Source organism: Peromyscus leucopus, chromosome 13, assembly GCF_004664715.2.
Source record: "Peromyscus leucopus breed LL Stock chromosome 13, UCI_PerLeu_2.1, whole genome shotgun sequence".
Taxonomy (NCBI): domain Eukaryota; kingdom Metazoa; phylum Chordata; class Mammalia; order Rodentia; family Cricetidae; genus Peromyscus; species Peromyscus leucopus.
Genome location: NC_051074.1, coordinates 33240708 through 33254403, shown reverse-complemented (window position 1 = coordinate 33254403; position 13696 = coordinate 33240708). Strand labels below are relative to the sequence as shown.

The following is a 13696-nucleotide window of genomic DNA, read 5'->3' as shown; positions in this document are numbered from 1 at the left end:
CACTGGGTCTCATTTCAAGAGTCAGCACTGACCCAGACTTGCCTGTTTTTTGGCTAGAAAAACCCCCTTAAGACTTATATACAGATAAAGCAATGTAGTTCACTAACTACACTGAAAATAAAACGAAACAAAACAAAAACCCAAAACAAACAACAAGAAAAACACTTCTAGGTAGCATCTTGAAATCTGAAAACAATGTCATAATATTTTACTATAATGTCTAAGAATATAAAATATTTCAGTTTCACGGCTCAACTAAGTAAACATTTACTTCAACTTCTATTTGTGATCTAGAAATTAGTTTAAAAGAACAGTGATTATTCCTCACAAATAGGATAGGATGCAAAGGAACATTAGCCAAGAAGAAAGGAAAGGTTGCGGACAAGGATTGGTAAAGACCCAAGCCAGATGGGAGGGGAAACCTTGAGGCCAGCTCACAACCCCCAGGATCTAAAGGGCACCTAGCTCTCACCATCCTGACCAAACAAGAACCAGAGTGACCCCCACCCCAGGGTGTAGGGGGTCACAAACATCTGCTTAGTCACTCAGGGCTCTGAGCAGGCAGGCAGTTGATTCTAAAAAGCAAAGGTGAATGGCAATGTTATTAGAAATGTCTGGAAGCCCATTCACAGCATGAGGATGGCTCTATCTCAGGTGGGATGCCAACGGGCCAGCTTACCTTTACAACACGATCTGTCCCACAGGTCACCATCAGTCCCCTTGCAATGTCCATGGACATATGGGAAATGTTGTGTTTTCCTTCATGAAATGTTGCTAGAGAAGTCCGACTAACAGAGAAAAAGTGTCGTTGAAACATACTGACTATACCGAGAGGAAAACGAAAGGGATCCGTTAGCAATACAGGTGGCTTGTGTACAGTAACGGTGTTAACATTAGCTTCTAAAAAATAGCAATGGTTTTACAATTAAAGGAGTACAGGAAGGTAATAACCAGGCTGTCTGTACAAAAGGTTTCCTAAGGCCTAAGAGTATATAGCTCAATGGCAGAGGATTTGCCTAGAATTAAGGAGGCTTTGGCTCCAATGCCAGGACCTCAAAGAGGTGGAGAAGGGGTTACTCAGCATAAAAATAAACCAGTTGTTTTCATTAGAAAGACTGGCACATAAACATAAAAACATGAGCCTATAACACTAGAGAAGACTAGCTCTGGAGGAGACTATGGGCAAAATTCGTTAGTAAGAGATGCCCCTGAACCTCTGCCACCCATAAGAGCCATGATGCAGGACTCTGCTCTGTAGCCAGTAGCACCACTTCCTCCCATAAGATCACTGGCCATCATGAGCAGGGACACAGGCCTCTGCTACTGCAGCCATGGTTCAAGGAGAAAGGAAAGATAATGGTGATTATTCTCTTAAAGGACCTGCCCACAGCAGGGCATGTCTGATCAAGTTATTTAAGAGTGTTTGAAGAAAGAGCACAGGTCTTCGCAGTCTTCTTAGTAACTAAATTTGTATGAGTGGACAAAGGTCGGCTAGCCCAACCACTGCCGTCATTTACACAAGAACATGTCTCTGCACAGAGCCCTGGGAGTTGGGTCCCAGGGGCTGGACTACTCCTAGCCAGCCTCACAGTACTCAAAAAAAACTGTCTTGGGGACTGGAGAGATGGCTCAGCAGTTAAGAGCACTGGCTATTCTTCCAGAGGACCCAGGTTCAATCCCAGCACCCACATGGCAGCTCACAACTGTCTATAACTCCAGTTTCAGGAGATCTGACACCCTCACACAGACTTGCATGCAGGAAAACACCAATGCACATAAAATAAAATAAATAAATCATTAAAAACAAAAACAAAAACCTGTCCTAGCCAGTGGAGCAGCTTGGGATAAACAGTAGCAACCCAAAGTCACAAAGTAGGACAGGAACTTCTCTTCAAATGTGGATTGACAAGATGGCTGAGCAAGTTAAGGTACTTTTCCCACCAGTTCAATTTTTAGGGAAGACGGACCCCACAAGCTGTCCTTGAACCTCCACACCCAAGCTGTGACACACACATGCTCTACCCACGAATAAACAAATGTCATTCAAAACAAACAAACGGAAATGGTTTATGACATTCCAAAGAGATAAGCATGTGGGTAGAAACTGAGATCCTTCCTCAGGCTGCCCACATTCAGATGCCCGTCAAACAGAGCGGGGCGGGACACAGTAAGACAAATTCCAGTGGGCACTTACTCTTCGTCTTTGATGGAGTCGTAACAGGAATCACAGACTCGGACTTGGAACTCGAAGCCCATGACCGGGTAACTGGACCGCTTGCTGCTGCACTTCCCGCAGACTGCCTGCCCACACTTCCTGCAGTGATGCTTCCAGGGTGGAGGGAGACAGGAGTTAGCTTTGCTTCATGGGAAAGCAGGGGAAAAAGGGCTGCGGAGAAGATGCTTGAGAGACCCCCAACATTCACGGCATCATCAACTGACACTCCATAAGCTTGACAGGCAAGGGTCTCAAAAAACAAAACAAAACAACAACAACAAAAACTACTTCCCTGCTTTCTGGACAACAGTGTGTCTGTTGTCCTACAGTGTCTGGTCTACAATAAGCAACAATATTCAAACCAAACTCAAGTTCTCTTAAGAACCCAATTGCTGGAGATTCTGGAAGAAAATCTACTCCTCCATTAAAGTAAGTTTTAAAATAATCTGTACAGGGGAATAGTGGTCTTTTGACCTTTCAAAGTCTGGCTCTGGAAATAAGCCTCCAGAACATTCAAAAACACTCCAGTTATTATTACTGACTGGCTGTAACAGACTTTAACCACTGACCCTTTAATGACCATTTCTCTCTCTCTCCTATTAATTATTAATGCATAAGAGTAAAATTCACCCCTCCGAGTTTTCTTCAGAAGGACTATGTCACCAACTATCATGTGCTATTCACCACTACACAAGCATCCCGCAGAGCGTTTCAGGGTGATAAGAAATAAAAGAGGCCCAGCCTGGGCTGCCAGTCTGGATGGGGCCTTGAGGGGCAGTTCTCTGAGTGAAAGCCATGGTAGTAACACATACAATGCTAGGCTAATCCCTCACCACCAACGGTGAACAAAATTACCGCATTCTCACTTAGCTGACCACATCTATACTGGCCTGAGTGAGCAACCACCTGCCAGACAGTGCAGGAATGCACGGCACTGCAGGACTTCAAGTCACGTGAGCACCTCAAGCTATCAGGAGCTCAGAAATAGGCTATTGGGGGCCCGTTTCTTCATTTTAAAAAGTTTAAGAGAGATTTGAGAAAGTCTTAATGGAAATGTTCCAGGTGTATTTATACCGGCACAACTCAGAATGAATTAACAGTCACAGAACTGGAGACACCCTGGGAAGGGCTGTTATTAGCCTGCTAGTGACGACTTAAGGCACATTGCTGAATCTCCTCATTTTTCTAATTTTATTCTTAGCTAGTATGAAATGCTGACTTTGATAGGAAACAGTGCCAAATGCAAGCAATTTCTGCAGTTTCACAGCAGACTCTAGGCTTCTCTAGGCGTCCCTAGCTTTCCGATGCAGGACAAACAGTTACGGAAGAGCTCTCACAGCCCCAGGACAGACTATGCTCATTGTCAGTCACATAGCAGCAATATCAAACAATGGAGGAATTAACCACGTTTGGAAGAACAAAGTATGATTTCCTAAAAATTCAAATTAATGATACAAATGATGAGGTACAAAATCCTTACAGGATGAGGAAACACTAGCTACTGACCTGCCTCAACCCCAGGGTCTTGGTGTCCCACATCTGCTTTATATTCCAGAAGAAGGGCTGCTCACACTTCTGACAGGAATCGCTTTCCAACCACTGCGGGGCCTGGGGGCAATGCAGAGTTCAGACATTAGTTCAGAGTTCGAGAACTTTCTAGAGTTCATATTTCTTTTAAATTCCACAATGTATGTTAGCTGAAGTTGCCATGATCAATACCATGGTGTATAGATTGTTTTGTTGCTGTTTTTATATGTTTGGTTGGTTTTAGGAGACTGTCTCACTATGTAGTTTGGCTGACCTGGAACTTGTAGCAATCCTCCTGCCTCAGCCTCTCAAGTGCTACAACCATAGGTGTGCACCACCATACCTGACTCATGCTTCTATTTTGACCAATCATGACAATTTTAGCAGTGCTTATGGGGTTGTTCAAATTGTAACCTACAAGTAAGAGAATAATTTGAATCTTTAAGGACTGTCTTAAATATTTCTTTTTTTATGCTAAAGTTATCTGAAATCTGTATCTACTTGAATAAAAACGCATTTCTTGCCCAACCTGAACGACCTCTTGGAAATGTGTGTAGGGCCACGGTAAGACAGACCGACAAAATAGAAACTTCTAGTTGTTCTGTGTGGGCATCATGCCAGACAGACTCACCACCCTCGCCATCCTGCCCAGGCCTCAGGAGCAGGCCCACTCCCCTATGAAGCCTCTGCCCTCTACTGAACAGTCAACTCTGGCATTCACTTCCCCACACTGACCAACGAGGGTCTTCTCACAGACTGCCACCTGCCACACAGCCCTTCTCAATGCTGTTTTGTGGGGGTCTCAAAACACAGTTCTGGAGAATGACAGCTAAGCTCGGGCCTTGGAGAGCCATGGATTGAGACTGAGCATTACTTTGTTGAACTAGAGGGCAGAAGAGAACAAGGGAAGAAAAAAATACGTTGTTTTTTTTTTATACCTTGAGATAGCTAACTATAATCAGTGCAGAAGTAAACGTGTGGTTTGGAACACACTTTAATATAGAAATCCATAACTTAATTTTGTTAATACTCAGAAGTCAGTGTTAAACCCTAAGCCATTATGAGCCACTTGGCTTTGTGAGTGCTAAGGAGAAAAAGGGTTATTTGCACCAAGAAGAGTGAAAAGGAGCAAAGAGGAGCCAGGGACAAAGCTCAATTGTTGAGTACTTGCCCAGGAAGGAGGTGCCCTGGGTTTGATACTCAGCACTGAACAAGTCCATGTGGTGGTGGACGCCTATATCCCAGTGCTCAGGCAGTGAAGCCGAGGAAGACCCGGAAGTCAAGGTCATGCTCAGGCTACACAGACTCCCAGGCTGGTGTGGGTTACACGAAACCTTGGCTTAAGAAAGAGCGCAAAGAGTAATGGGGAGCCAGGGCCTAGGCACCCACACTAGGCAAACGCTCTACCATCCAGCAACATCCTCAGCTCAAAAAAGAGGATATTAACTAAGCACGGTGACTTTCTATCTCCTGTCTACATCCTGTTCCACCTGTCTAATCTGAACAAAGAGAATGCAAGAATAATCCCACTTTATTACGGCCACTGCTAACTCACTGATACTGTACTGATACAGTATTACCCATCCTGAAGTCTGTCTACTTAAACACTCTCCATAACTAGTTACTTGTCCATTCATACTTCATACACTCACTTCTAAAAAGGAACAGCCCTGATTACAATCTGGCAGGGAAACAAATGTGCTCTATTCTGGGAGGGGCTGACAGCCACAGAGAGCTAATAGCCATGAGGGGCTAGGAACAGTCCTGTTGGGATGGACAGGTGACTAACTTCCACAGATACTCCAGGTGAGCGGTGTGGACTGGAGAACCGTGCTTTTCCCTCTGAATCCTGGCTAAGGAAGACCTGGACACTGTCCGGATCCCTGACAGGGTCAGACCTCACAGACAGCAGGCTGCTCACCTTTGCACTGCATTTCCTTAGCTAGAAAAACTTAGCGGCTACCAAAAATAATGCCTCTTTTGATATTATTTGCTTTCCCCTCTCTTCCAGAGATGACTAACAGGAAGTCATCTCTGCCCCACAGGAAGCACCTTGACAGACAGGCCTACAATTTTCTTTTCCCACATGTACAACTGCAGTTCGCAGTATGTCATTTGAAGGAAGGGTGCTGCTCCCCCTTTCTGACTGCATTTTCTGAAGGAATGCACAAAGGCAAACAAAGGTGTTGAAACTGGAGTGGTTAAACCCGTGAGAGAATCCCAACAGTCATCCCCGGTGATACAGGAAATGCACCCTCCCTCACACACCTCTGCTCTCTCAGGATAAGACTGGGAAACAATGGATCAAGAACCTGGGAGACAGAACAGCACACCAGCCATTCTTGGCGCATACAGTACTGGCTGAGGAACACGGAGCAGGGTCTTAATAGACCGTGCAAGGAAAGCATTATCAAGCAGCGATACGGAGCTGGCGCTAAGTATATTGTACGGTACACCACTCCAAGCCTTACCAAAAGATTTTTTTAGAGTGTGCAAAACCAGAAGTTAAACAGCAGTCATGTAACCAGAGTTTCCTGTTTGGCTTGCCACACAAGGCTGCCAGGAAACCTAGCAATTAGCACGCCTCTGTGTTAGGCACCACATATTATCAGTCATGGGGCAGTCTGTTTTCTTCCACGTAGCCGCATGTCTCTTGTGGGTGAGAAGCTGAAAACGAGTCTGTCACTACTGCTTTCTGTAGACTGGAGCCCCCGATTAGTACTTAGGGGCATACTAAAAACTAAGGTCTATTCAGTGAGAACCACACAGAGCAGAGCCATGCATAGAAGCTTACGGGGGACTCTGGATGAATGCGGCCCCCACTGCAATGGCACACAGAGCACCCTGAACTGCACAATGACCTACATGCAGGACAGCATTGGGAACACGTGTGACATCACGGAAGACAATACCTGTTACAATGCGGTATCAAAAAAAAATTCACCAGGACTCGGGAGATGGCCTGCTGGGTAAGAGCCTTGCTGTACAAGCATGAGGCCCTGAATTCAGAACCCCAGAATTCTCATAAATGCTACACAGAGTTACACATCTGTAACTCCAGTGGGGGGTGGTCAACAGAGACAGGATGGCTTGGACTTGCTGTTCAGCCAGCCTAGACAAAAGCCATGACCTCCAGGTTCAGTGAGAGATCTGTCTCAAAGGGATTAAGCAAAGGGGAGAGTGTAGGGCAGAAGCACGCGCGCACACACACACACACAGACACACACAGACATGGACACATGGACACACAGACACACAATTTAAAAACCACGCAACACCCAAACAACATCTACCATGTGTTTCCCCTAAGTTGACAGACTGTGTGGCCACTCTGTAAGAGCTTGATGAATGCTTCTCAAGTGGAAATGTCCTTACCATCCATCGTCCTTCTTTGGAATCTGCTTTTGCCATCAACATCACAAGCCACAGATAGCACTTAGCAAAGAAGGACCGCTGTTGCTGGAGGACTTCTCTCCAGGTTCCACCAAGCCCCGCAGTCCCACAATCCACGTATAAAATAATCACTAAGATGCTTAATTACTTATAAACTGTATGGCCGTGGCAGGCTTCTTGCTAACTGTTCTTATATCTTAAATTAACCCATTTTTATAAATCTATACCTTGCCACATGGCTGGTGGCTTACCGGCATCTTTACATGTTGCTTATCCTGGCGGTGGCTACAGTGTCTCTCCCCCCTTCTTCCTGTTTTCCCAATTTTCCTCTCTCCTTGTCCCGCCTATACTTCCTGCCTGGTCACTGACCATCAGTGTTTTATTTATATAGAGTGATATCCACAGCACTTTGCTTTTGCCATCAACATCACAAGCCACAGATAGCATTGAGCAAAGAAGGACCGCCCTGGTCCTAGCAGAGATGAACAGGAAATCCTGCCTGAAAACCATCTGATGACAGCTATAAAAAGCCTATGGACGGACACATCCCTCCACCGGAATCTATTTTCAGAAATTTGCATGGGGCGATTAACTGAAGAACCACACGATGACAAGGTCAAGCACAGTCCCTGCAGTGTGTCCTAAAATAAAAGTATGGCAGGGAGACTGAGCAGACAGTTACAGATGCTAAAGAAAGGGAGGAGGCCTTAGACATCATCTCAGGAAATGATTTCACTTTGTAGAGGAGAAAACAGACACCCAGAGATTAAAACACTTAACCTAAACAAGGTCTCACACCTACTTAGTGGCTCAATGAAATTTAAAAATCAAGTTGCCTAAAAAGAAATCTGTTATCAGCACAGACCCAGTGGAGGAGAGCGCAGGACGAAATAAAAGCAGAGAACAGAGGTACAGTTTCTCCATGACGACACTGCCTACCTATGTCCTGCGACATCCTTCTCAGGGCTTCCAAACTGAAATGCTACGAGCCACATGAATACTTCAGAAGGCCTGCATGGGTCCAGATCCCTGGATGAGCTAGAAGGCTGCTGGTTGCAAAGAGTCCAAGCTGATATTCAACCTAAATGCTGCCCATCTGTTTGCATTGCTTACCAATGCCAGAAAGTCTCACCCAGTGCAGGTTACGGCACACCAGAAAGGGCTAGAGAGGCGGCTGAGTCAGCAAGGTGCTGTCTGTGAGTTCAGACCCCAGGCACTGACACAAAAAGCCAGGCAGGGTGGTCTATGCCAGTGCTGGGGAGGTGGAAAAAGGGGATGCCTGGGGTTTGCTGGCCAGCCAGGCTAGTCCAATCAGTGAGCACCAGCCTTGGTGTCTCCAATACAAAGATGGAGAGTAAGAGGGGAAGACACCCTCTGGCCTTCACATGCATGTGTGACCTGTACCCATGCATGCATGCATATATATATATATATATATGCACACAATACATACACATCATACTTACACGCACGCATGCACGCACGCACACACGCACGCACGCACACCAATAAAAGTAAGTTAATGTTAAGAACTTGAAAGAACTTTGTTAGACAATAATCCACAGGTGGAGCAGTGAGAGAGGCGGGATTGTTTACACAACTTCCAACCTGCAAGGTGGCAGACTGAGAAGCCGGAGAAGGCTCTCCTCTGCCCCGCCTGCCAGGTTCTTGCTTCTTACCTCTTCTCTGCTAACATCCATGTTCCACACCGCAATCCCGCCATCTGAGGAGCAGGAGACAAGCTGCCTCGTGAGCTGCAGGTAGCAGAGTGACTGCACCCTGTCACTGCAAACGGTACACAAGTCACACGTCAACACAGACAAACCCAGAGCCCGTCACTGGAGCGCAGCACTCTCCCTCCCCCCTCTGTTCCCGGGGGGCTACTTTATTATTTGATGTGGTGACAAGGACTGTATGACAGACTTCACTCAGCATGCCTCACCATTACCCAGATCATAGTCTCTACAAAATAAATGCTGCTCCTTCTGAACCTGTCATTTAAAATGCAAGTTGGAGAGAGATAAGAACTACAGATGTCTGTGTCCATCACCATATTCTCTCGTCACACAATGCATTTACTTATTCAAAGACAAAACAGAATGCAACTGACTGGCAAGCAGTTCATATGAAAAAGTAGTCAGATTACCAGGGCCATGACTAGCCACCTGCACATGCAGCCACAGGTGACTCACATGCACACCCAGGTAGAACTCTGCCCTCTTCCCGAAGGCTCTCGGACCTCGATGCCAGGCAAACAATCTCCTGACCTGGTAACTTTTGCACCTAACTTTTTTCCTGGCTAAATTTCAACTTGACTGTAATTACAGTCAACAGCTACGGCCTGACCAGCAACAAGGGAGAAAGGAAAACATGGTGAAGGAGTGAAGGAGGCGGCGCTCCTTTTCCCAGGCTGTAGGACAAGCCCTAAGTATTACAGTGTCAGGGCTTAAGTGACTTAGCAACCGATGCACAGGTCCCTTTTTAATGAAATGTATTTTACAGTTTAATAGAATGCTTATGCCCCCAGCTCAGGAGTAGCCTGGTACTTCAACACACACAATCTGCCATGATCAAAGTTCTCGCCTCCAGTCTCCGACCCATGGTGCTTTAAATAGGTATTTCACCAGGGCCATTCCTTGGGAGAAAAGAGTGGTGACTTCTTTAGACTAAATGAGGAAGAACACCTCACACTCCATTTTCTTCTTTTTACATAGGATTGACAGAAGCAGTTAAAATGAAGATAGTCCAGAATACCAGTGCCCTCCTCTCCTGACTCAGGGTCCCAACCCCAAATGGTCACATACTGGTGGCCCTGAAGGAGAAGTGTCCGGCCTTTCCTTCCGCCGATGTCCCACATGATGATGCTGTTGTCGGAGGCTCCCGAGAAGAGTAACCGTTGAAGGGGGTCCCACCAAAGGCAGGCGACACTACCTAGGCACGCGAGAGAGGGGTCAAACAGAACTCCGCATCAGGACACATGTGCAACAACTGCATGGAGAACCACGCTACCAGCTGAGCCTTTGAGTGAAACATCGACCTTTGCTGTGCAAAGAGCCATTCAAACCACAACTCTCATGAGTCATGGAGAAACCACTTCAAACCCATTATCCAAACTTGGAAGGTGAGGATTTCTGGCTATGAGCCACATAGCTTTAAAAGTTTTTCCTTGCAGGCAGCTCAAAAGGTTGCAGAGTCTCTTCTTAGCCATCGTTAGTTACTGCTTATATATCCTTGGTGAGTGGGGAAAGGGTTCTGTGCATCTGCTAACTCTCAGGGACTTCCTGAGACTTGTGAGTTGTTTACTTCCTATCTCATGGTGGACTTTCAGTGATGCAGCTGTCTTTGAGTTATCCCTGCTCCTGTAAAGCAACCCCAATAAACTTAATGGTTCATGGGGGGAAAAAAAAAGGTTTTCTTTGCTCTGCACCAATAATTTATAAAGTAGTTAAAAATAAAACATCAGAAAACTTCTCGATAGAAAGAAATCCCACCAATATGTCAAGAAAAACACCTGTAGTTTACTGTGGGTGTTTTATATAAGATGCAGATCTAGGTTATTCCAGACCCATGAGACTTTATAGACATTTACCCTAGGATATTTTTATGTGTGGAAATTAAATTAATGCCTCAAGAAAAAAAATGGTGCAGGTATATGAAATAAATATATCAAAGAAATTCAGCTTAAAAAAAATCCAAACCTTATATTTCACACTCTTGTACTAGCTAGCCTATCAAATTGAATGCCCTTGGGGGAATCTTTTGTTTCTAGAGATTTGTCTTCCACCGTTACTACTGGCCTAGGAAACAGCTATTAACAAACAGTAACCCTGAACAGTGACACACGACACACACTAACAATTCTCCTGGAGGTACAGAAATTAATGAGGTCACCTTCACAAGCAAGTAAAATGAGTCAGTTTTCCACACAAACCTTCTCAAAACAAAATAAAGTGAAAACCAAACCAAAAAGCACTCGGCAAAATGAGCTTCGGGACTCTTTTTTTTCTCCATGAATTGTGTTGAGTCCTGTGACCCTCACGTGTCAGCTAGTGGCCTAAACCACAGATAAACACGGTCTGACATAGGAAAGTCACTCAGCAGCCTCAGGGCCCATTCTGTCCTTAGAAGATGCAGCTTCACCTGGAACCTTGCTTCTCTGCCACAGCTTTCCCCCAGAGTCCCTGATCTTGGATAGTCTATGTCATCTAAACAACTTAGCTGGACAGTGTCTGATGAGTCCAACATGTTGCACTCGGAAGCCTAAGTACCATCTTAAATAAACACACTATTGATCCTCTCAACAAACTTTCAATTCTTTAGTCTAAACTAGAGACCTCCAAGTTCCAATCTGTGACTCGCACAGAAATGGGATCCAACCATCTGTACAAAAAGATTACATTTCAGCTCAGTAGTCGAGGAAATTCACTTATCATTCACATGCACAGAAAACGTTTGCCCAATTCAGCCAAGAGAATTTTACTTTCCTCCACTGAGCCCCACCCCACAATGCACTGCAGAAACAAGGAGTTTTATCTAATGCTTCACTCTCCCAAGTCATTACCCAGTGCACGGTGACCAAGTATAAGGCTGACCAGCCCATGGAGTTTCTCTAATTGTACCACTCTAGAAACTAACAAAAGAAAAATAACAGTGGTGGGAAGTCTTCCAAAGATCTGTTTAAAAGAAATGGTCTGAAGATGGAGATGTAGGTCAGTGGTAGAGTTCTTGCTTGGCATGTACCGGCCCTGGGTTCAAAACCAGTACTGTACCCTGCCCCTGAGAAGTTCTTATGGAAACAATAATTTTAAAAGCTTGTTGGGAATGGTGGCTCACAACTATAAACCCCCGCACTTAGGAGGCTGATGCAGGATTACTGTGGGCTGAGGCCAGCCTGAGCTGCATGCTAAGTTTCAGGATAGCCAGGGGTAGCATCAGACCCACTTCAAAAACCGTGGATCAATCAATAAGCCAACAAGGTAAGTCACACAAAGCGTTCCTTTGAGCAATTCAGACAGGATTTCTGATATGTGAAACTGAAGGTGACATCTGACCAACAGTTTTCTTTTCCATCCCATCAAACTGAAAGCTGGTTGGTCACAAGGAGGGGACCACTCCCAAAACCACAGCACTGAATGCCTAACATAAGTGAGAAACTTATGACCACAGCCTACCTTCATGTCCCTTGAGGGTCGTGATAACTGAACAGGTGCTCTGCTCCAGCTTCAGCAGGGTGATCTGTCCCGAGTAATCGCCAATGAAGGCGTGCTGAGTGTCCAGATCATACCTGAGAAGCAGTCAAGGACAGGTAACAGGACCCATCTCATCATACTCCCATGAAGCAAGCAATACCAGCCACAGACAAAGGCTTAACACGGAACTCAGGTATTCCAGGAGAGTGACCACAAACCTCAATCACGACGTGAAAGGCAATGAATGAGCAAATGGCAGGAAGTGACAGGTACACCCTGGAAGAAAAACTAAAGCAGCTGGATTTGTAAGGAAAGCTAGTATCCAGCCAACAGTTACTATAGTGAGGGCGACAGCGTAGGAACCAGCGATAAAAAACATGAGAGCTGGGGGAGATGACAGATAGGCAGTTACAATCAAGTTGTAACAAAACATTAAAGAATGAAGTTGCTAAACAGGGAGAACAGCAAACACACACACACACACACACACACACACACACACACACAATGCAACAGGATGTCATTTTATGAAATGTCTCTGATAGGATGACATACTGACAGCCAAGCACAGGATACGGACTCATGAAGACCATGGCTTACTTTAACTTACAGAGGGTAGTTCCATAATCCAGACATCAGCTATCTGCGGTGGTAGCCAGATGAAAGCATATTAACTACCAGTAACAACTCATTCCTCTCTCACTCTGTAACCACGGACATTTGTAGAAAACCAACATTGTCCACAAAACAATGGAGTGACTACTAATAGTCCAAAACACAACGTCAGGAGAACTACAAGCCAGGCCATGGCTGTGATTCTGTTCTGCAAAGTCATCACGAGAGCTCTCATCCATGACAGAAAAACTCACTTAGAATGTAGCATATGATATAATATATTAGCACTTCTCCCTTGTTGGAGCCTTAACTGTGTTTGTGTGTGTGTGTGTGTGTGTGTGTGTGTGTGTGTGTGTGTGTGTGTGTGTATAAAACTATAACTGTATATGTCAAAGGTTCATTTTAAATAGCTCGTGTTATGCATTCATTTGTAACAAAAATTAAGAAAAGCAATTCTACATTTTGTGTGTGTGTGTGTGTGTGTGTGTGTGTGTGTGTGTGTGTGTGTGTGTGGAGGGGAGGCACAGCACAGTACCATGAACTGTCTTGGGGTGTTGTCTGTGCTTACGGTCTTCATCATGTTGTCACTGGTGCAAGCAGAGCTGAGCTGTGTGTAAACCAATCCGTATGGCTGGAAAGCTAAAGCAGGATTGCTAGCATCTGGGGAGCCCGAGGCCCCGTGACAGTACTCTAAGAATCAAAGCCCTTTTCACATTCATTAACAAAAAAAAAAAAAAAAAGCATTAAGTGAAGTTTT

At 45.2% G+C, this 13696-nt stretch overlaps 1 protein-coding gene across 4 annotated transcripts in view; it reads right to left on the bottom strand.

Annotated features, from left to right (window-relative positions):
* The window catches only part of Wdfy1 (WD repeat and FYVE domain containing 1), a 50775-nt gene that overhangs the window by 3326 nt on the left and 33753 nt on the right, over positions 1–13696 (bottom strand). For all 4 annotated transcript variants that reach the window (XM_037210234.1, XM_028884101.2, XM_037210236.1 and 1 more), the window contains 6 exons: positions 12307–12419; positions 9940–10066; positions 8815–8920; positions 3722–3823; positions 2195–2325; positions 680–788 (listed from right to left, as the gene is read on the bottom strand). In XM_037210234.1, the coding sequence (XP_037066129.1) occupies positions 680–788; positions 2195–2325; positions 3722–3823; positions 8815–8920; positions 9940–10066; positions 12307–12419 (688 nt within the window). The remainder of the gene's footprint in view (positions 1–679; positions 789–2194; positions 2326–3721; positions 3824–8814; positions 8921–9939; positions 10067–12306; positions 12420–13696) is intronic.